Here is a 22,253-nt window from a genome sequence, read left to right on the forward strand (position 1 = left end):
ATTTTTTAGCTAGACTAAAAAAAAGAAAGAAGACTCAAACAAAATCTAAGAAGAAAAAGAAACCATTACAACTAATACCATAGAAACACAAAGATCATTAGACTCTATTATGAACAACTATAACCAACAAATTGTAAAACCTAAAAGAAGAATAAATAAGGTCCTGGGCAAATTCAACCTACCAAGATTTAACCATAAAGAAACAGGAAATCTGAACATGTCAGGAATGTTATAAATAAATAAATAAATAACACATTAATGAGTAACAAGACTGAATCAGTAATAAAAAGTCCCCTGTCAGAGAAAAGCCTATGGCTAGATGGCTTCACTGCTCAATTCTACAGAACACTTAATGAAGAACTAATTACCAATCCTACTCAAACTATTCCAGAAAGCCAAAGAAGAAGGAATGCTTCCAAAATCACTCCATGAGGCCAGCATTGCCCTGACACAAAAACCAGGCAAGGAGACACACACACATACACAAAATATAAAACTACCGGCCAATATCCCTGATGAACATAGTTGTAAAAACCAACAAAATACTAGCAAACTGAATTCAAGAACACACTAAGATCATTTACTATGATCAAGTGAGAATCATCCCAGGAATGCAAAGATAGTTCAACCTACACAAATTCATAAATGTGATACATCACATTAACAGAATCAAGAACAAAACCATAAGATTATTTCAACAAACAATGAAAAAGCATTTGACAAAATTCAACATCCGTTCGTGATAAAAATACTAAACAACCTAAGTGTAGAAGGAACATACCTCAAAACAATGAAGGTTATATAAGACAAGCCCATGCTAATATCATACTGAACAAGCAGAAACAAAGCTTTTCCTCTAACGTCTGGAGTAAGACAAAAATGCCTGCTTTCACCACTCCTCTTCAAAGTAATACTGGAAGTCCTAGCCAAAGCAATTAGGCAAAAGGATGAAATAAGGGGCATCCAAATTGGAAAGGAGGAATTCAGATTATCCTTATTTGAAGATGACCTTATCTTATATTTGGAAAAAACTAAGGATTCCACCAAAAAACTATTCGAACTGATAAATGAATTCAGTAAATTTGCAGGCTGCAAAATTAGCACACAAAAATCAGTAATATTTCTATTCATCAATAGCAAACACTCTGAAAAAGAAGTCAAGAAAGTAATTCCATATACGGTAGCTACCTTTAAAAAAATACCTAAGAATAAACTTAACCAAAGAAGTGAAAGATCTTATAATAAAAAATATAAAACGCTTTTCAGTCAGTCTGAGTGGTTCTTTGTATCATGTCTAGTGACTCCGTGGATTATAACAGAAAACATGGTGGCCCAAAGGAAATGGACCCAATGGTATCATCAACAGCAACTAAAATGAGATTGTTGATAACTTTGATAGTATGAATTTAAAGGAGTCTCTTTTGGGGGGAATCCATGTTCATGGTTTTGAGAAGCCTTCAGCTATTCAGCCCAGAGCTATTGTTCCCTGTATTAAAGATCCAAAACGTAATTCTGGCACTTGGAGACTATATGGGAGCAACTTGTCATGCCTGCATTGGTGGAACAAAGGTTCGAAATAAAATGCAAAAACTGCAGGCAGAAGCACCACATACTGTTGCTAGTACACCATGAAGAGTGTTTGATATGCTAAACGTAAGATATTTTTCTCCAAGATGGATCAAAATGTTTGTTTTGGATGATGCAGATAAAATGTTGAGCTGAGGCTTTAAGGATGAAATCTATGAGATTTTCCAAAAATTAAATAGAAGTATTCAGGTTGTGTTGCTTTCTGCCACAATGCCAACTGATGTGTTGGAAGTGATAAAAAATTCATGAGACATCCAATTTAAATTCTGGTGAAAAAGGAAGAAGGAATCAAACAGTTTTACATTAATGTTGAAAGAGAGGAATGGAGTTTGACTACACTTTATGACTTGTACGAGACACTGACTATTATGCAGGCTGTCATTTTTCCCAATGCAAGGCACAAGGTGGACTGGCTGATTGAGAAAATGCATGCCAGAGACTTCATAATTTCTGCTCTGCATGGTGACATGGATCAGAAGGAGACAGATGTTATCATGAGGGAATTCTGATCAGAGTCAAGTGGTGTTCTGATCACTACTGACTTGTTAGTTCATGAGACTGATGTGCAACACATGTCTTTGGTTATAAACTATGATGTAACTACCAATCATGAAAACTATATTCACAGAATTGGCAGAGGTGTGGCTATAAACTTTGTTACTGAAGAAGACAAAATAATTCTTTATGATATTGAGGCTTTCTACAGTAATACAGTGGAAGAAATTCCCATGAATGTGACTAACCTTATTTAATTCCTGGGATGAGATAGTTTGGGATGCAGTGCTCACTGTTGCCAAGTAGGCAACCAAAACATGCATTGTGCTTCTTTCTTTGAGAATATTTGAGTCTTATCTCAATGCTCATAATGGATCAGAAACACAGATTTTTATAGCAAGGTGACATTAATCATGAGCTCTTGTGAGGAGTCATTGGCTTTATCTTTTTTAGAATTAGACTATTAGGGTGGGTATAAAAGATGGTGTCTGTAAAAACTTTCTTTCTTAGAAACTTATTTCCTAGTTCTGCAGAAATGATTGTATTAGATGTTCTCTATCATTTAATAATATACTTGCAGACTAAAAGATATGTGTTGTATAAAATCAGTAAATTATGTTAAACTAGCATATCTGCCTTTATTGTGTTTGTCATTAGCCTGAAAGGCCTTTAAAATTGACTTTTTAGAAAGCATTTGAATTCATTTTATCTGGTATTGCATTTATTCAATAAAGCATTTAATTAGTGCCAAGTGTGAACTGGACTCTGCTTCTAATCCCTAGCAGTCATCCTAGGTTGGGCTTAATCCCCAGTAAAATTGCCATATTGCCCATGTCTTCATGAAGTTTGAATGTTAAATAAATTATATATTCACTTTTTAAAAAGCTAAAAAACACTGATGAAGGAAATTGAAGAGGAAACAAAAAATGGAAACCTATCTCATGCTAATGGATGGGAAGATTAATATTGTCAAATGTCCATACTGCCCAAAATGATTTACAGATTCAGTATAATCCCCATCAAAATACCAATTACATTCTTCACAGAAAGAGAAAAATAAATCTTAAATGTGTATGGAGGCAATAAAGGCCCTGAAGAGCCAAAGTAATCCTGAGCAAAAAGAACAATGTTGGTGCCATCACATTACCTGACTTCACAATATACTACAAAACTATAATGTTCAAAACAGGATGAGACTGACATAAAAACAAACACATAGACCAGTGGAGCAGAATAGAAAATCCAGAAATAAATCTATGCATTTACATCCAACTTGTTTTTAACAAAGATGTCAAGATCCTACACTGGGGAAAGGATGCCCTTTCAATAAATGGTGCTAAGAAAACTGTATTTCCATATTCAAAATAATGAAACTAGGACTGTATCTCTCATCATTTTCAAAAATTAAATCAAAATGGATTAAATACTTAATGCAAGACCTGAAACTTTGAAACTACTAGAAGAAAACATTGGAGAAATGCTTCACAACATTGTTCTGGGTAAAGATTTTATGGAGACCTCAAAAGCACAGATAAAGCAAAAACAGATGAGATTACATCAAGCTAAAAAGCTTCTGCATGACAAAAAAAGACAATCAACTCAATAGAGTACCAGAATGCAAGAAAACATTTGCAAACTATACATCTGACAAGGGATTAATAACCAGAATATATATAAGCAACTTTAACAACTCAATAGCAAGAAAACATATAATCCAATGAAACAATGGCCAAATGATCTGAACAGACATTTCTCAGAAAAAAATATACTGATGGCCAACAAGTATATGCAAAAATGCTGAACAGTACTAATCATAGGGGAAATGCAAATCAAAACCGCAATGAGATATTATCTCACCCCAATTAAAATGGCTGTTATCAAAAAGAAAATATAACAGATGCTGGCAAGGATGGGGGAAAGGGGAACGCTAGTAAACCATTGGTAGAAATGTAGATTAGTACAGCCAAAGTGGAAGTTCCTCAAAAAAGTAAAAATAGAACTACCATATAATCCAGAAATCCCACTGCTGGGTGCACACCAAAAAAAAAAAAAAAAGTATATCAAAGACATATCTGCATTCCCATGTTTATTGCAGCACTATTCACGATAGCCAAGATATAGATTCAACTTAAGTGTTCATTAACGTATAAATATATAAAGAAAATGTGACACATATACACAATGGGGTACTGTTCAACTATGAGAAGAGGAATGAAATCGTGTCATTTGCAGCAATATGGATGGAACTATGGAGGTTATTGTGTTAAGTGAAATAAGCCAGGCACACACACACAAAAATCCCATGTTCTCACGTATTTGTAGAACTAAAAAAGCCGATCTCATGAAGATAGAGAGTAGAATGATGATTACCAGAAACAAGGAAGAATATGAGGGAGGGGGCAATGAAAAGAGGTTCATTAACAGGTACAAAAATACGGCTAGTGAGAAGGAATAAGTCATGGGGTTTGAAAGCACAGTAGAATTACTATAGTTAACAAGTATTTATTTTATATTTCAAAATAGCTAAAAGAGAAGATTTGAAATATTTCCCAGCACTAAGAAATGATAAACACTTGAGGCAATGAATATCCTAATTACCCTGACTTGATCATTACACATTGTGTACATGCATCAAAATATCACATGTACTCTCTGAATATATATAATTATATACCAATTTAAAACTGGAATAAAATGCATAGTTCATAGAATATTAGAGAGAGAAAGACCCATGGAGTCCATGTAATACCAAATTTCATATCACAAATGAAAAAGCCCATAAAAGAGCTTTCCTACTTGCCTGAGGTCAACAGTTACTAATGGCAGAGCCATGACTAGACCCTAGACCTCCAGATGCCTACCCTGCTGTTAAGTTAGTTCATTACACATTTCATGAGCTCAAGTTGCAATGAATGTCAGCCTTCAACAACTCACTGGTAAAATTTTTCTCGAATGCAACATCAGTAAGTCTCTGTTGGATACGGGAAAGGAATGAGAATACTCACTTGAAATCCCTAGACAACAATTTTCTACAGTGACCACAGAAAACTGCTGCCTGGAAACCTTGCCTTAGTTGACTGAAATTTTTTCAAACATTTTCTCTAGTTGGGTTCAGTTTAAGAGGAACCCCTGGGGAAATTCTACCTCTTTGGAGATCCATTAACTTTAAAGAGATTTCATAAAGGATACTAAATAATCTGACTAAATTCGGCAAGACTGGACTCTGAGTAAATCTATCAGAATCCATTTTCTATCATCGAGAAGATACAGGACTTCTCACTCAGGACTCAAAGTGTGATTATTCCATAGTATCACTCTTCCAAAGGAGGTCCCTCTCACCCTACTCCATCCTTAACCCAAATTTCTAAGATGTGATTCTTCTTCTGAATATCAGCATACAAAGGAAACTTCCCCATTGTCATCTGAATACTATGAGGGTATCATATACTGTCTGCTTGTCATTTCCAGGAAATGCTGCACAACATGAAACTCATGGACCCTCACTCCATCATTCCCTGTAAGAAGATAGAATCTCTCCAGGAGAGCTCCTCTCATCATCTATTGCAGGAATTCTTAGCATCTCAGCAAAATGTTAACCAGCTCATAAGTGAATTTGCTTAGGTGGCTGATGGAATGAAGCAAATTTCAAAGTGGTAAGGAAACGCCTTAAAATACCTTTTTATTAGTATGATTTTGACTTTTTTTCTAAAAATAATAAAAACACAAATTTTATAATGCTTTGTAACTGGTTGATATACATCAATATTGAATTTTTGTGGACAACAAATGAATTATCAGAGTAAGGGTTACTATCCACTTTTAAAGATACAGGAAAGGGAACTCTGAGAAATGGTTGAATTTCCCAGCATCGCATGCCTAATAAATGTAAAGCAAAGATGGAATTCAAGTCTTTTCCTTTTCTATCAGTGTTCTTTCTGTAGGACAATCCTAAAGAACATGCCATGGAACTCTTTTTTTTCAAGCAACATCATTAAATCATAAGCAGCTTCCTGGTGTTATGTGAAAAAAAAAATGTATTCTATGGTGAAATGGAGCTGGGAATTTCTTCAGGTAAAAGTAGGCTGGTTGCTTTCCATCAGGACTTCACAAAACATTGTGCTAATTGCATTGCTAATATCTGAGAAAAAGTGTGAATGTTTTCAGATTTGACACAGAAACTTTTATTTCTGGGGCATCATGAAAAATTTACATTCTAAGGAACACAATTTAGAAATGAGCTCCTCAGAGAATGTTTAAATTCTCTTATGCATTGTGTTCTCTTACAAAGCTGAAATTGGTAATCATGCCTCATAATTCTCTTAAATCCTTCCACATAGCTGAGCCCAAGACTTGAGTTCCTAACAGATACTCAATATTTGCCTGCTTGGTTAATTTATTCATAAGGTACTGTGGCCATAGAGTCAAGATGAGGGGAGGGTTTTCTGGAAGTTCATAGAAGAAGCACCTGTCACTGAGATGGGGAAAGATGAAGATCAGGGAAAGGTGGCACTTGAACTGAGCTCCGAAGGAAGAGTAGAAACATGGAAGAGAACAAGATCCAAGGTGAAGGGGGTAGATGATGCAGAGTCCTCGAGCAAGAGAGATCATGGCAAGAAACTGAAAATTGGTTAATAAACATAGGGCTGTGAGTGCAATAAGGAGAATGATAAAAGAATACCTACTAGAAATCGGGCAGTGCACTTAATGAGTTTTACTGTTAATCCTCACAATAACACTGTAGGGTAACTATATTATACTCTCTGTCAGTATAAACCTGAGATTCATGGAGATTCATAATTTTGTCCATAGTTCTAAAACCGGTAAATGACAAATCCAGGACTCACATTCTTGTTGAGAGATCAAATGTCTCCTAAATGTGTGATTAACTAGGAATGGCCCAGCGGTGAGTGCCGTTAGAGAAAATAACCTGGGTAAGAAAAATATTGAGGAGTTATTAAATTATTCTACAAATGGCATTGTCTCCCTTACTTGTGTGCATAGCACTAGACTAAGCTTGGGCATGTGTTTCCGCTACACAGTCAGAATCATACTAATGTGCCCTTTCTGCATAGCTGTCTGCATGCTTTTAACTAAGTTCGATGTAGATGAAAAGGATATATTGAAGGCACATCTATGTGCTCTGCTCTCTGCTAACTAATGCAATAGAATCTGAAATCTGGCCTCAGGTATGCCTATACATAGCCACATGCTTCTGGACAAGGCTTAATCTTGGTGAGCCTGAGTTTTTGCATGAAAGACCTAAGGGGATAGAATTAAGTGTGACTTGAGTTCCCTTAAAGATGTACAGTTTCTATTTTATATATTTTTTCTAATTGAGCATGCATTTAACACATTTGACTGGGCTTTTCGGTGGTTCCATGGCTCACTGACATTTTCAAAAGTGCTTCATTTTTATATGTAAATATTTATGTATTAGTAGCACACATAGATTACAAATTGCAATACTGCCCATCAGTCACTGAGAGATAACTGCTACCTACATGAGTTTCTCAATATTATCAAACATATTGGTTCGACGAGTATATCAATCGCTTAACTGCTGTGCTTCCCACTGCCTGTTTATCAACTGAATCCATCCCACCTAGGTTCTTCTTTGTTGCATGTAGTAAACAAAAATATAAAGACTGGACTGAGAAAGGCCCCAATTTGTGTGGGGCTAAAGCAATTAAATAGCCTATCTGGGTTATAGAAGGAGCCACTGAATATTGGCTTTGAAAGAAAGTTTAAAAGATATGAGATTTAACTTCAAATTAGTTCAAATATGATGAGGATACAATGGTAAACAAGACAGATATCCTTGACTTTATGGAGCCCAAATATAACCCTGATTGAAATTTTTATCAAACAGGCATTGGCAGGAGTTCATTGTTTTAAGCCTAAGCTGCCAGGGAAGCAATAAGGGCACCCAGAAATCAGTGAATTCTGTGAATGGTGAGGATGGCAAGGTTGAAAAGTTCTCTGATGACTTTGGGGAGGGTAACAGAATAATGAGAATAATAAATAGTGCTTATATATTTGCATGGACTTTTAGGTGATAAAATTTTGAATGCCTCATGTCATACGATAAGGTGATGCAGATCCAGAAGACAAATATATTTGCACAGAGTTCTTTTATGATTTTTTAATTTGACAAATGCAAAATAGTATACAGATTCCTCAAAATATTAAAATAGAACTACCATATGATCCAGCAATTCTACTACTGGGTATATATCCAAAGGAAATGAAATCAGAATTCCAAAAGATATCTGTACTCCTGTGTTCATTGTGGCATTATTCACAGTATCCAAGAAATGGAATTAACCCCTGGGTCCATCAACAGATGAATAGATAAAGAAAATGTAGTATATATGCACAGAGATCCGAAATGAAATAAAGAATGGGTCCAGGAAATATTTCTATTAAGAACTTTCAGGTGCCACCAACCCCTCACCCATTCACCAGATAAAAATGTTGAAATAAATAAAAATGTCATATATTCCATTCATGCCAATGGACAGGTTACTTCAAGATGAATGGCCAAGAGAGTTGAAATTGCATGACAGAATCAATTAATTCTAGTTAAATACTTCAATAAGATGGAAATGTATACAAAGATTGTATCACACATCTGGAATGATTAACCTAAAAATAATGATAATACTTATTATTACATCTCATGAAAAGCTGGAAGGAAATGTGTGTTTCTACCACACAATAACATTAGCTTCTCACCAATTTCTATTTTGATCAAACTCCAGACTGCAGAATATAACTACCCAGTTACTTCACTGTATTTCATCTCACTGCATATCAAATGTCCTGCTATTAAGAAAAAAAGCAAATGTGTCATCCAAGTGTGAATATATGTCACAACTGATAATATTCAAGAAAATATATACAGCCTTTGAAAATAATTCCCAAAGGGGCTCCAGAAATGGTTTGAATAAGGTAAAATCATTAAAGTCCAAAGCCTTTGAAAGTGACCACTGGAAAGGAAAACACTAATTTGTAAGTATAAATTCTTATGTGTTTGGTTTTTAATAGGTTATAGCCTCACATTGAACACGTGTGCTGATTTTTCCTTGCAATCACTCCACTGTGATATTTTAGTAGACGTTGAGCTCTACCAATGCTACATGTTTTGCTTTATCAACGGCTTATGTTTTGCACCAAATAATGGCTGCTCCCATTTCGGTACAATATTGATCATTTGATGTTCATGTTTTAGTAAGATAGAATCATTTTTAAATGCCTTTCTGGATTAGAAACTATATTATTTGGTTTCGGGTTTTTTTTTGTTGTTGTTGTTTGGTTTGTTTGTTTGTTTTTTAGAGGGAGTCTCACTCTATTGCCAGGCTGAGTGCAGTGGTGCAATCTTGGCTCACTGCAACCTCAGCCTCCCGGGTTCAAGCGATTCCCCTGCCTCAGCTTCGCAAGTAGCTAGGACTACAGGCACCACCATGCCCAGCTAATTTTTTGTATTTTAGTAGAGATGGGGTTTCACCATGTTGACCAGGCTGGTCTCCATCTCCTGACCTCCTGATCTGCCCACCCCAGCCTCCCAACGTGCTGGGATTACAGGCGTGAGCCACCACGCCGGCCTCTTATTTGGTTTTGACAATATATAATTACAACTTTTCTACTGAAATCTCATTTCCATTTTGTTCTTCTTTCTTTTCTGTCTTACTCTTCTTCTTATTTAAGCTCTAGCAGAGCAACTGTGAGATCTAGGAGGAGCCTCACTCTCCACTCTGGAAAAGATAAGAACTGAAGAGTAAATAAATACCCAAGAGAAACACATCACTACAAGAAAAGAGGCAGAAGTGCAGGTACATTCATTGAAACTATGTCTCAGAAATATTACATATTTGAAACATTTAATCTTCATAAATTTTTTTATAAGGATCGATATTCATATCCTCAATTATACATTAGGGAACCAAGGCTCATCAAATAATGTGGTCAATGCAAAAATTAAATTAGTAAGTGAAGAAACTGGGTTTCACACCCATATCTAACTACAAAATCCATATGACTGACACTACCATCCTTCCTTCCCGACACTAGTTCAGATACCAAAGGATAAAAGTAGAGTTTTAATTTATTATAGGATTGCAAAATTGTGTATGTTCATTATAAAATTTGTGAAAACAGAAAGCCATAAGCAAAAAGATCCACTATCCCACCCACCTAGCAATACCCATTGTTAATATTTTGAAGTACGTTCTATTTTTTATGAATAATTATGTTTTTAATTAAACCATGATATAATGCTGTTTTATAATCTGCTTTTTTCCCAATCTGCTTTATTTTTCCACAATGCCATTTTTAAACAATTACACACTGTTCCACAAAATTAATAGACTATAATTAATTTAAGCATTCTCCCATTATTGATATTTAGGTTGATATGATTTTTTACCATTATAATGAAAATGGTGACAAACATTCTTGTCAATAGTTTTATGCTCATGTTTAGTTTTTAAGAATAAATTTGTAAAAGCAATATTGCTGAATCAAAGTGTATGCATTTTTTCAAGTTTTCACTATGTTACCGAATTGTATTTCACAAATTTTTATAGCAGTTTATACTTTCACCAGCATATTTGGGAATACATCTCTCCTTGCAACTTTAACAACACAAGGAATAATCATTTTTCTATTGCTATTATTTGATAAACAGAAAACAGTATTCCATTTTGTTTAATTTTATATTTATTTGAATACTAACAAAACTTAATTTGTATATTTGTTTGCTTTTGCATGTTTCTTTTTTGAATTTCCATTATTTGTTTTTCGGATAGGTTTTTTTATCTGAATTGTCACTTGCTATTCAATTTGCTTATTATGTTTTTGCCTACAAAATTTAACATTTTTATTCTGTTGAAATATCAACATCTTTTTTGGACTCTGCCCTTTCCTCATTTGGTTATATATGTTTATCTACCCTGAAATCTGAAAAAAGTTCATCTGCACTCTCTTCTAGTTTTCTTTTACTTTTTAAAATATTTGAAACCCAAGCCCATTAGAAATAAATTTTGAAACTTTTTTTTTTTGAGACAAAGTCTTGCTCTGTTGCCAGGCTGGAGTGCAGTGGCTAGATCTCGGCTCACTGCAACCTCCGCCTCCCAGGTTCAAGTGATTCTCCTGCCTCAGTTTCCCAAGTAGCTGGGATTACAGGTGTGTGCCACCACACCCAGCTAATTTTTGTATTTTTAGTAAAGACAGGGTTTCACAATGTTGGTCTGGATGGTCTTGATCACTTGACCTTGTGATCTGCCCGCCTCAGCCTCCCAAAGTGCTGGGATTACAGGCATGAGCCACCGCGTCCGGCAAAACATTTAATCTTCATAAATTTTCTGTGAGGATCCATAATGTCTATGCATTAGGGAGTTAACTTCCAAAATGATTCCCTCATTGTTCTAATGCCATATTAGGAAATTGATCCTTTCTAATTAATTTGAAATAGTAAAAATATTTAATATACTTCCCATTGAATGAGTACTCTGTCCTGGGACTGTTCTAAATACTTTCACAGAATAATTTGTTCAAGTCTCACAACAACCTGAGAAGGTAGATAAGTGTATTCTCAGGTCTATTTTACAGATAATGAAACTTATGCACATAGTAGATAGCGACAATATATAATAATAAAGTGATGAAGGCAAAAGACCCTGGAGCCAGTCTGCTTATGTTTAAATTCCCATTCCAACACCTACTATCTGTGTGATCTTGGGCAAGGTAGTTAACCTCTCTGTGCATCAACTTCTTCATCTGTAAAATAGTTATAAAAGCCTTTTTATAGAGGGCCATTATGAAATGAGTTAACAAATGTAAAGTGCACAGAATGATGCCTGACACAGGAAGTGCAATAGAACAGCTAGCCATTATTAGTGAGTTTTCCTATTCAATTATTCAGGATCTCTAGTGCTCTACAAGTACCACTTTGATTTATGATATGATAATATATAACATATTTTATAATTTAATTCTTGGTTACACACCTTAATGTCATGTGATACAAGTTTCACTCTGTTGTTTCACTCTTTTCAACTTTTTTTGTATTTTTACTTTTTGCTTTTCTAGGGATTTTGATAGGATTTGCATGGAATCCATACATTATTTCAGAGTCAATTAATGTCAAAATATTGAGTTTTTCCACCCAGGCATGTATGTGCAAAGTTTAGTAGTTTTCTTCAAATCATCCTACTTGTTATTTATTGTTTCATCACTGGTGTGTTATTTGCCATTTATTCATTCATTAATTTTGGTTGTTTTGGGAGAGGACATTTTCTAACAGTACCATTGGTTTTAAAAAACAAAGGAAGAATACCCTGTGATTCAAATCCTAAATGACATAATTACCTTAATGATTTTACTTTGACTTAAATCATACAAATGGACATTTATGCATCAACCTTTTGATATAGAGTCAAGAGCCTTACACTGAGTTTGTATTACCTGAAGTCAAAAGCTTTCTTGTCTGGATCATGTATTAATTCCAGTTTTAGCTTTTTTAACATAAAGTGAGAATTAGACTCATATCAAATATGAATGTAAAATTATTCAAAATGTTATTACTTTCCCTCCTACCCTATTATAATGGTCTGGCTCACACCTTATTCCACAGCAACTATTAGCAACTTGTAATTATCAAATATTTCTCAAGCATTTAATTAATTTTCATTAAATATATTCACAATAACACTTTATTTGATTTTGTAATATTTAATAAAAGTACAAAAATAAATCCACATGATAGAAGCAGGGTGTGCAAAATTCAACCAATTTATGTACATGCAAGTCAATTTTGGGGTGTAGGAATGTTTATATATTGTGGAGAGCAAGCTCAGATCTCCTGTGTTCAGAGTGTCAGGTTTAGCATACAGTATGTTGTACAGAGAAAATGAGGAGTATTGACTCATCAGATACATCAGTTAAGTGAATATTAGTTAAAAGACTCTCTATTATATTTCATTTGGAACTAAACACCATGAAGACTATTTTGTTGGTCATAACTTCTTCAATTTATTCTGTTGTGTTTTCAGTTAGACAATCAAATCTGCATCTTTTTAAATTTTATTGCATTGGTTAAGTTCTAAAACATAGTGCTAAACAAAAGTGATGCTAGCCTTTCTATGTCACTATATTTATACGTGATTGAATTTTTTTCATTTGTGAATATGAGACTGTCTCTAGTAGAACGTAAACCCCATTTAGATTTATTTGCATAAATATTTGCTTTTCTCGGTTTACTTTAACCTATTTTATCTTGTAAGCTTGCTCACATTTTTCTTTGTTTCTTTTGTTCTCTATACTATATTTACTTTTTAAAAATCTTCTGATCATTTGGAGTGGATATGCTGTTTTTTATTCTATTGATGATTATTATTCAGAAATATGTTTGAAATGTGTGTTTGGATATATATGGCTGTGACTAATTTCTCTAGTCACATCTAAATAAAATATTTATTGAGTCTTTTTGCACATAGGTTTAAGAAATTAGCATATTTTCCTTTCTCCCATCCCTCCCTATCAGTTTTTCTATCATATAAATTGTGGTTTTAAATATAAATAATTATTTTAGTTTTTGCATTTTATATTATGCACATCTTAAAAAATTATTCTTAGCAATTCTTTTTTGCTTTTAACAATATTTTCACTATTTAATATTAAATACATATTTTATTATTTGCTTTTCCAAAGCATATTATTTTACATTACAATTTTCTCAACCTTAAAGTATATGTTCTGATTAATCTGATTAATCATGCAGCAACTCATAATCTTTCTTGAGGGATTTTTAAAATTATATTTAGAATGAAATAATTCCTAAGCCCTTCCAAACCTGAGAAAGTCTTTCTGTTGCTTTTGAACATAAATCATTAAGGCTTTGGTGTAGAATTATTTCACCCCAATTTGTTTTTCTTAAAATTCTGTAGATATTTTGTATGGTCTCTTAAATGTTTGTATTAAAAATGAAGTTGTAATCTAACCTGAAAGTGCTTAATTCACAGGTATTTTTAACTTCCCAGATGCTTGCAAAGCTCTTTCTTATTCTTTTGATTATGTTAACGCATAATTCAATTGTGCTATTGCATTTTTAGTTTCCTCATTGTCTTTTCTTATCTCAGGAAGCTCCACTTTAATTTTAACCTAACTCTGTTCACTTCCTTTTCATTTGAATCTATGAGTCCAAAAGTTTAGCTTCCTGTTGGAAATTTAGATAAAATGTTCAAAAGAGAGGAAATATATGAAGAGTGCATATCAGAAAAGATTGTAACAAAGGGTGTTTTCCTACTTGTATGCGGAGTCAAAATAACGGAACGTAAAGTGAATAACTTATAGTACAGCCATAAAGCAATGGGAAGAACAAAAGATTGCTTCAGAACCACAAGAATAACCTTTGCAGACATAATGTTGAAGCCAGTTACAACAAAGTACATGCTTTATTATTTAATATATAAGTTGAAACATAGTTACATCAATCTGTAATGATTAAAGTCAAAAAGTGGTTACTTTTGTGAGGCATAAAGACTGAAAAGAGACATGAAGGATGTTTGTAGGTCACTGGAATTGTTGTATTTCTTAGTCTTTATAGTGGCTGTACTGGTATATTTATGATGTTAAAAATAAACAAACAAATCAAGCTTCACAGTTAGGATTTGTGAATTCCTCCACATGTATGTTATATTTCAATGAGTGTGGTTACTGAAAAAAGTAAACAACAAATTTATTTATCTAATTTTAAAATATGTGCAACCATACAAATCTTTGCTGTAATTAGATACAAGCAAAATAATTAAGTCTTGTCAATTGGATTGAAAATATCTGGGCGGGGGAAGATATTTCACAAGGAACATCTACATGTGTCTACATGTCTTGCCCCCAGGAACTTCTGCAGATGACTGTCTATCCCATTCATGAAGATTTCCAAGGTAAAGTATACCAAACCCTCTATCATGAATTCATTCCCATGCACCGTGATTGGAAACTAGCTACTAAATAGATAATTCCAAATAAAATTGTACACTCCTGCTTTTACTCAAGCAATAAAGCAACTCAGCCAAGAAGAGCTCAGTGCATCCTGTCCTTTTGCACAAGACATGCTTGTGGGGAAACTTGTCTTCAACCAGTCTGACCGCACTGAGTTTGTGTTCCGTGTGTTCACTACAGCCACTGAATTCCAGGTTCTTCTCTTCCTTCTCTTCCTCCTCCTCTACTTGATGATCCTCTGTGGCAACACAGCCATCATCTGGGTGGTGTGCACACGCAGCACCCTCCGCACCCCGATGTATTTCTTCCTGTCCAACCTATCTTTCCTGGAAATCTGCTACACCACCGCGGTAGTACCCTTGATGCTTTCCAACATTTTTGGGGCCCAGAAGACCATTTCGTTGGCTGGATGTGGGGCCCAAATGTTCTTCTTTGTCACCCTCGGCAGCACGGACTGTTTTCTCTTGGCGATCATGGCCTATGACCGCTATGTGGCCATCTGCCACCCGCTGCACTACACCCTCATCATGACCCGCAAGCTGTGCGCGCAGATGCTGGTCGGGGCCCTAGGCCTGGCTCTCTTCCTCTCCCTGCAGCTCACCGCCTTAATCTTCACCCTGCCCTTCTGCGGCCACCGCCAGGAAATCAACCACTTCCTCTGCGATGTGCCTCCCGTCCTGCGCCTGGCCTGCGCTGACATCCACGTGCACCAGGCTGTCCTCTATGTAGTGGGCATCCTCGTGCTGACCATCCCCTTCCTGCTCATCTGCGTCTCCTACGTGTTCATCACCTGCGCCATCCTGCGCATCCGTTCTGCCGAGGGCCGCCGCCGGGCCTTCTCCACCTGCTCCTCCCACCTCACCGTGGTCCTGCTGCAGTATGGCTGCTGCAGCCTCGTGTACCTGCGTCCTCGGTCCAGCACCTCAGAAGATGAGGACCGCCAAATCGCGTTGGTCTACACCTTTGTCACCCCCTTACTCAACCCTTTGATTTACACCCTTAGGAACAAGGATGTCAAAGATGCTCTGAGGAATGCCATTATCCATAAAGCAGCCTCTGATGCCAACTGAAGGTTTAGGGGCACTGGGCTGGGTGTCTGTCTGTTGCTATGTCGATGAACTCTAAATGACACAGAATTGTAGTACTTTCCCACACTTTGCACTTGATGTTTCTTTTTTGCCATATTTGCCCCAAGTTCAACAATTCGTGCTTATTTTTCTGAGTGCTTTGACTAAGATATGAAAATTTGGGCAGAACTTACAGTGTAGGAATGTTAGTTTACTTAGCTCTACTTTAAGGATTTGCAGCTCACCCATGTCAAGTGCCGTATTAGGAACACCCCATACGTACTATGAATAAAGGCTGATAGACTTGCTGCCTCCTGAGGAGATGATGCAATTTACCCTGTGAACGTTGCCTTAAGTAAGGAATATTCATAAAGACATATTTTGCTCAAATAAACACAACTTATTATTGTTTTGGGTATCAGTATATGACAAACAACAGATTACTTAATGCATTAATTTCCTTTGTGCCATACATCCCAACTGGCTGCTTTCATTTTCTTCATGCCAGAAAGGGGCTAGGAATTTTCTTCCATTGATAATCACCTACTATGTACCAGCCTTTCTAGGGTATGGAGAATTACATCTGGTCTATGGCAGCCCTGCCCGCATTAGCCCTCTGTGCTGGTGGCTCTCACACTAGTCTTTGCTGTTCTACCTTCCTCACCACCTCCTACATCTTCATGAGGGCTGCTGGTCACAGATCCACTGAGCAGGTAGCACTACTATGGCACTATTCCTACCTCAGCATAATTTTGCAGCAGAATGGCTGTTACCCAAATAAACCCTCAAGTAAAATCCACTTCCCTTTATGGTATTCACAGTGGACACCACACTGCTCAACCTTCTCATTTACACCCTGAGGAACAGCAAGGTCCAGAGGACTCCACGGATAGTTCTTATAAGCAATTACCTCTCCCATAACAGCTGGGGGAGGGTGCAATCTATCAGGTGAGAGTCTAGATCCAGATCATAAGCTGATTTTAATTAGCAGCTACAGGAAGAGAGTGAAAATATCTGCCAGTGGATATTAAACTGACCTAAGAAATTGTTATAACCTGGCGGGGCACGGTGGCTCACGCCTGTAATCCCAGCACTTTGGGAGGCCAAGGCAGGCAGATTACGAGGTCAGGAGTTCGAGACCATCCTGGCCAACATAGTGAAATCCTGTCTCTACTAAAAATACAAAAATTATCTGAGCATGGTGGCACCTGCCTATAATCCCAGCTAGTTGGGAGGCTGAGGCAGGAGAATCGCTTGAACCAGAGTCATAGGTTGCAGTGAGCCAAGATTGCGCCACAGCACTCCAGCCTGGCAACAGAGTAAGACTCCAACTCAAAAAATAAAATAAAATAAAAAAGAAAAGAAAAAAGAAATTGTTATAATCTTTTTGAATCCTATATGGTTACGTTTACCAAAACCCATGAAGTTTCTATTCTTTAATTTCAGAATTCTTATTCTAAAAACATAACCTCACAAAATTAACAGAATGTCAAACAAAACAAAATATAAGGGTGTTTCTTACATTTATAGCATGAAAAGTGATTAAAATCGAATTTCCAACAATGTTGGATACAGAAGCACAGCATACTAAAATCATTAATATTTAGTAATTAAGGGCAATGTTTATCATTATACCTGTAAGTAATAAAATCAAGATTCAAGCCTTATTTACAATAAGAGCCCAATTTTATAAAAATATATACATGCATAATGAGGAATAGAAACACACCAAAAAGTTAACCGTTGTTTTCTGTGATGTAGAATTATGAATTTTCTAGTTTTCCTCTTTATTACTTTCCCTGATTTCCGAAATAAGACTGTGTTCCTCTTATAATCAGAAATATAATTTCTAGAAGGAATCTGAGGTTTACGTAGATTTATTTGGCATATAAACCTCCCATCATCATAGTTCAGATCCACTTTTTATATTTTTTCTAGATTGGGACTATTTTGGTGTGGGGGGGTACATCTTTTTCCCGTTGAAATTGCTTTTGGAACTCCTAATTTTTCACCTGATTTCACACGATGATAAGGAGAAGAACTATAAAGTGTTACGTGTTCTGGGGACAGTCATTGGATTTAACAATACATTAGAAATGCCTTGCTTTTGATATGGTTTGGCTCTGTGTCCCCACCCAAATCTCATCTCTAATTGTAATCCCTATATGTAGGGGACAGGGAACTGGTGGGAGGTGATTGGATCATGGAGGCAGTTTCCCCCATGCTGTTATCATGGTAATGAGGGAGTTCTCACCAGATCTGATGATTTTAAAAGTGGTGGTTTCCCCTGTGCACCCTCTCTTGCCTGCAGCAATGTAACACGTGCTTTGCTTTCCCTTCACCTTCCACCATGATTGTAAGTTTCCTGGGGTCTCCTCAGCCACGTGGAACTGTGATTCAATTAAACCTCTTTTGTTTATAAATTACCCAGTCTCAGGTAGTATATTTATGGCTGCATAAGAATGGACTAATACAGCTTCTAAGTATTCCCTTATCCAAAGGGAATACTTCCAAGACCCCTGGAGGATGTCTGAAACCATAGATAGTATCAAATCCTATGCATACTATGTTTTCTTCCTACACATACATACTGACAATAAAATTTAGCTTATACATTAGCTGTAGTAAGAGATTAACAACAGCAACAATAAAATAGGACAATTATAACAACATACTATAATACAAGTTATGTCAATGTGGTCTCTCTCAAAATATCTTAATGTATAGTACTCCTCCGTCTTCTTTTCATAATGATGTGAGATGATATAATGCCTATGTGATTAGATGAAATGAGGTAAATGACACAGGCATTATAACACAACATCTGGCTACTATTGACTTTCTGATGGCCAGAAAAAGGATCATCTGCTTGGGGTGATCTTGGATCATCAAGCTATGACGATGTCCACGGTTGGAGTTCAGAAGCATAAAATGTTATACAGTGTGGATACGCTGGGCAGAGAGATAATTCACATCCCAGACAGGACAGAATAAGACGACAAGAGATTTTGTCACACTACTCAGAATGTCAGACAATTTTAAACTTATGAATTGATTATTTCTGAAATTTTCTATTTAATATTTTCAGACTGCAACTGAAACTGGAAAGCAAAACTGCAGATGGGGGGAAGTAGGGAAGACCACTGTAAATGCTAGAGAAGAAAATAAACTCTCTGGTCAGCAGATTGCATGTCAACCTATCCAGGTCAAGTCACATCAGAACATAATGAATCAATTATTTGTATACATTGTGCTAGGTGCTGTCTGAAATGCCAACCAAATGGAAGTTTGAAACTGAATTTCCATACCTTCTTTCATTCTTTATTTATTGTCACAAGTCATTCATAAAATTAACCTGGAACTCAAAAGAAGAGGGTAAAATGTTACATTTGAAAAGAGGGTTGGTTAAACCTTTCAAAATGAATTATTGGGTTCTGCCAGTTACCTTCCTATACATATTCTAGATGAATAGAGTGAGTTCCCCTTTCTTATTTTTTCTTTTTTTATGTTTTAGTTGACAAGTAAAAAATGCATATATTTATGGCATACAACATGTTTTAATATATGTAGGCATTGTCAAATGGCTAAATAAAGCTATTTAACATATGAATTATTCCAGACACATTATTTTTGTGGTGAGAATACTTAAAATCTATTCTCAGCCATTTTCAAATACACAATAAGGTATAATTAACTGTAGACAGCATGATGTACAGTAGATCTCTTGAACTTATTTCTGCTAACTAATATTTTATGTCATTTGGCCAACATCTCCCCAATCCTGTCACCCCAGGCCTCTGGTAACCATTTTTTCACTCTGTTTCTGTTAGTTCAACCTTTTTACATTCCACATATAAGTGAGATTCTGCAGTATTTGTCTTTCTGTGACTGTCTTATTTCAATTAATATGATATCCTCCAGATTCATCCATGTTGTCACAAATGACAGGATTTTTCCTTCTTTTTTAAGGCTAAGTAGTATTTCATTTTCCTCATCTATTCTTTTACTGGTGAACACTTAGGTTAATCTTACGTCATAGCTATTGTGAAGAAATGCTTCAATGTACATCGAAGAGCTTCTTTTAATTACTGAAAAATTATTCCTTTATATGAGTCTTTCATTGAACTTGTTACATTCTGGAATGAGAATATTGAATGAAATAACAGTACACCATGAGTCAGATGATGGGACAGAAATGTTAATCATGATATGAGATGATCCCCTCATATCAAGGTAGCCTCTTGGTAGCATAAGTGGAAGACAGAACTCGCAAGAGTAGCTTAGCTTTCCTCTCCTGCAGGTTCACCACTTCTTTAAAAATTCTGCTACTTTCATAACCCTGCTCATTCCCTTCATCCAGCCATTTGGGTATGTGAATGTGTCCTTAGTGTTAACTGTCTTACAGAGAAGTATTTTCCAAGAAAGTAACCTCTCCCTCTACTGATATTCTCTTTCTATGTCTCTCTCATTGGAATTTTATTAAAATAAATTTTATCAGGCAGTGTAATTATTTGAAAATATGTCCCCCACTACTAAATAATAAGCACCTTGAAGCCAGAATACACTACAAAAGCATCACAGGTGTGTTGTGACACTAGGGTTCTTCATCTCTGTTCTGATTGTTTAACAGGTGAATGAAGGGTCAGACACATTGGTGGAAGTAAAGTGCTGATGTGAGATTCCTTCCCAGCATTTCTCAAAAATATATATATTTTTAAAATCCAAACTCTGAGAAAAAGTAGTCGAGAAATCAAGAAAAATCAGAAAAAAATTAAAATTGTCCTGCAAGAATTAAAGCATAATAGTCAACGTAGAGACGTTACTGATTCGGAGGAATCCACTCATGCCAAGGGTAAAGCAAGAGCAGAAACTGATGACATGCAGAGCCAAAGGCTAAGTCTTCATTTCCAAAATCAGTACAAGAGCACTAGGGGAGAAGCAGTTACTGCCTAATCAGTCAGTCTTGCTTGTGGCTATTTTCATGTGTGTGTTCATGGCCCCGTCTGCTGCTAACAGTGAGTCATTCTTACAAGTAAAATGAATATTATTACTAAGCTTATGCGCCTAGGATATTTTACGCAAATATGAGTGGTGTTGTAAGAAATAATTAGTTTTAGAAGCTAATAAGTATTTAAATTGCATCTGGAAGTGCGAATCTGTGTAGTGCAGTTTACCTGCCTGGGAGATCTGAATGTTTGGTTATTTAAATACCACCTAATAATGTTCACAGTGAGTTTCTCAGTGCTTGGTTTTTTGCTATCATCTACTAAATGCTGTATATAATATAACCCTGATATTTATACTTATTAAATAAACTCTAGATATCTATAATAATGAGTAAAGAGTATAAATAATATTGAAAATATTTTAAGAATAATTGACAATTTAGAAATTTCCCAGGAATTCTGATTTCTCATACCCACATTTTGAAGACCTAGGAAACCATAGCATGAACGTATGTTTCTGCATATCTGTGTTGTCTAATTAGATCTAATGAGTGTAGATGGAGAGGGGACTAAATAAGGAAATGGTTGATTGAGAAAAGTTATTATACAACAGCACATTCTGGGCAGTTTGATTTGTGACTATCGGATGAGTGAAAAATAATGCGTACTATAAAGAATCTCAACAGTTAATTTTATAATGATGTCCTCCAACTTCCATCCTCTTCTCTCTCTCTCTCTCTCTCTCTGTCTTTCTCGTTCTCATTCAGCAGTGACTTTGAAAAACCACATTGTAAAATTAGAGGATCTGATGAAAATCACTAGAACTTTGAAATGCAATGGTGATGATGGCTTAGGCCTATCTCTGCCCACTAGTTCCAACTTGAGAACTGTCCTCATTGCCTCTTTTTGGCTTCAATTTAGCTTTCATTAGAAGGGAAAAGTATGACACTCATAGTATTGGGGAAAAGAAGTTATTCAAATGAGATGGGGCACAAGCGGGACAAGGGATAACCATCACCAGAGACCACAGAACACACATTTGATGATCTTTAAGAAACTATGTTAGGAAGACCCAATTATGCCATAATACAACAATTCTTTCAATAAATACTTATTTTGTACATTCACTTATTAATTTTGTTTATTTTTGAGATGGAGT

General features: G+C 35.7%; 1 protein-coding gene and 1 pseudogene across 3 annotated transcripts in view; both read left to right on the forward strand.

The window, feature by feature from the left end:
- LOC105496090 (olfactory receptor 10Q1) overlaps positions 1–19,514 on the forward strand; it is a 128,586-nt gene extending 109,072 nt beyond the window's left edge. For 2 of the 3 annotated variants that reach the window (XM_071074570.1, XM_071074571.1), the window contains 2 exons: positions 5,551–5,735; positions 14,978–19,514. In XM_071074570.1, the coding sequence (XP_070930671.1) occupies positions 15,192–16,151 (960 nt within the window). In that variant the 5' untranslated portion in view covers positions 5,551–5,735; positions 14,978–15,191 and the 3' untranslated portion in view covers positions 16,152–19,514. Of the gene's footprint in view, positions 1–5,550; positions 5,736–5,772; positions 9,915–14,977 lie in introns of those variants that run through there. The other variant, XM_011766158.3, reaches the window with a different exon arrangement.
- LOC105496089 (eukaryotic initiation factor 4A-II pseudogene) lies at positions 251–5,544 on the forward strand (annotated as a pseudogene).
- Positions 19,515–22,253: the final 2,739 nt, after the last annotated feature.

The sequence above is a fragment of the Macaca nemestrina genome, chromosome 12, assembly GCF_043159975.1.
Source record: "Macaca nemestrina isolate mMacNem1 chromosome 12, mMacNem.hap1, whole genome shotgun sequence".
In the NCBI taxonomy this organism is placed as follows: Eukaryota; Metazoa; Chordata; class Mammalia; order Primates; family Cercopithecidae; genus Macaca; species Macaca nemestrina.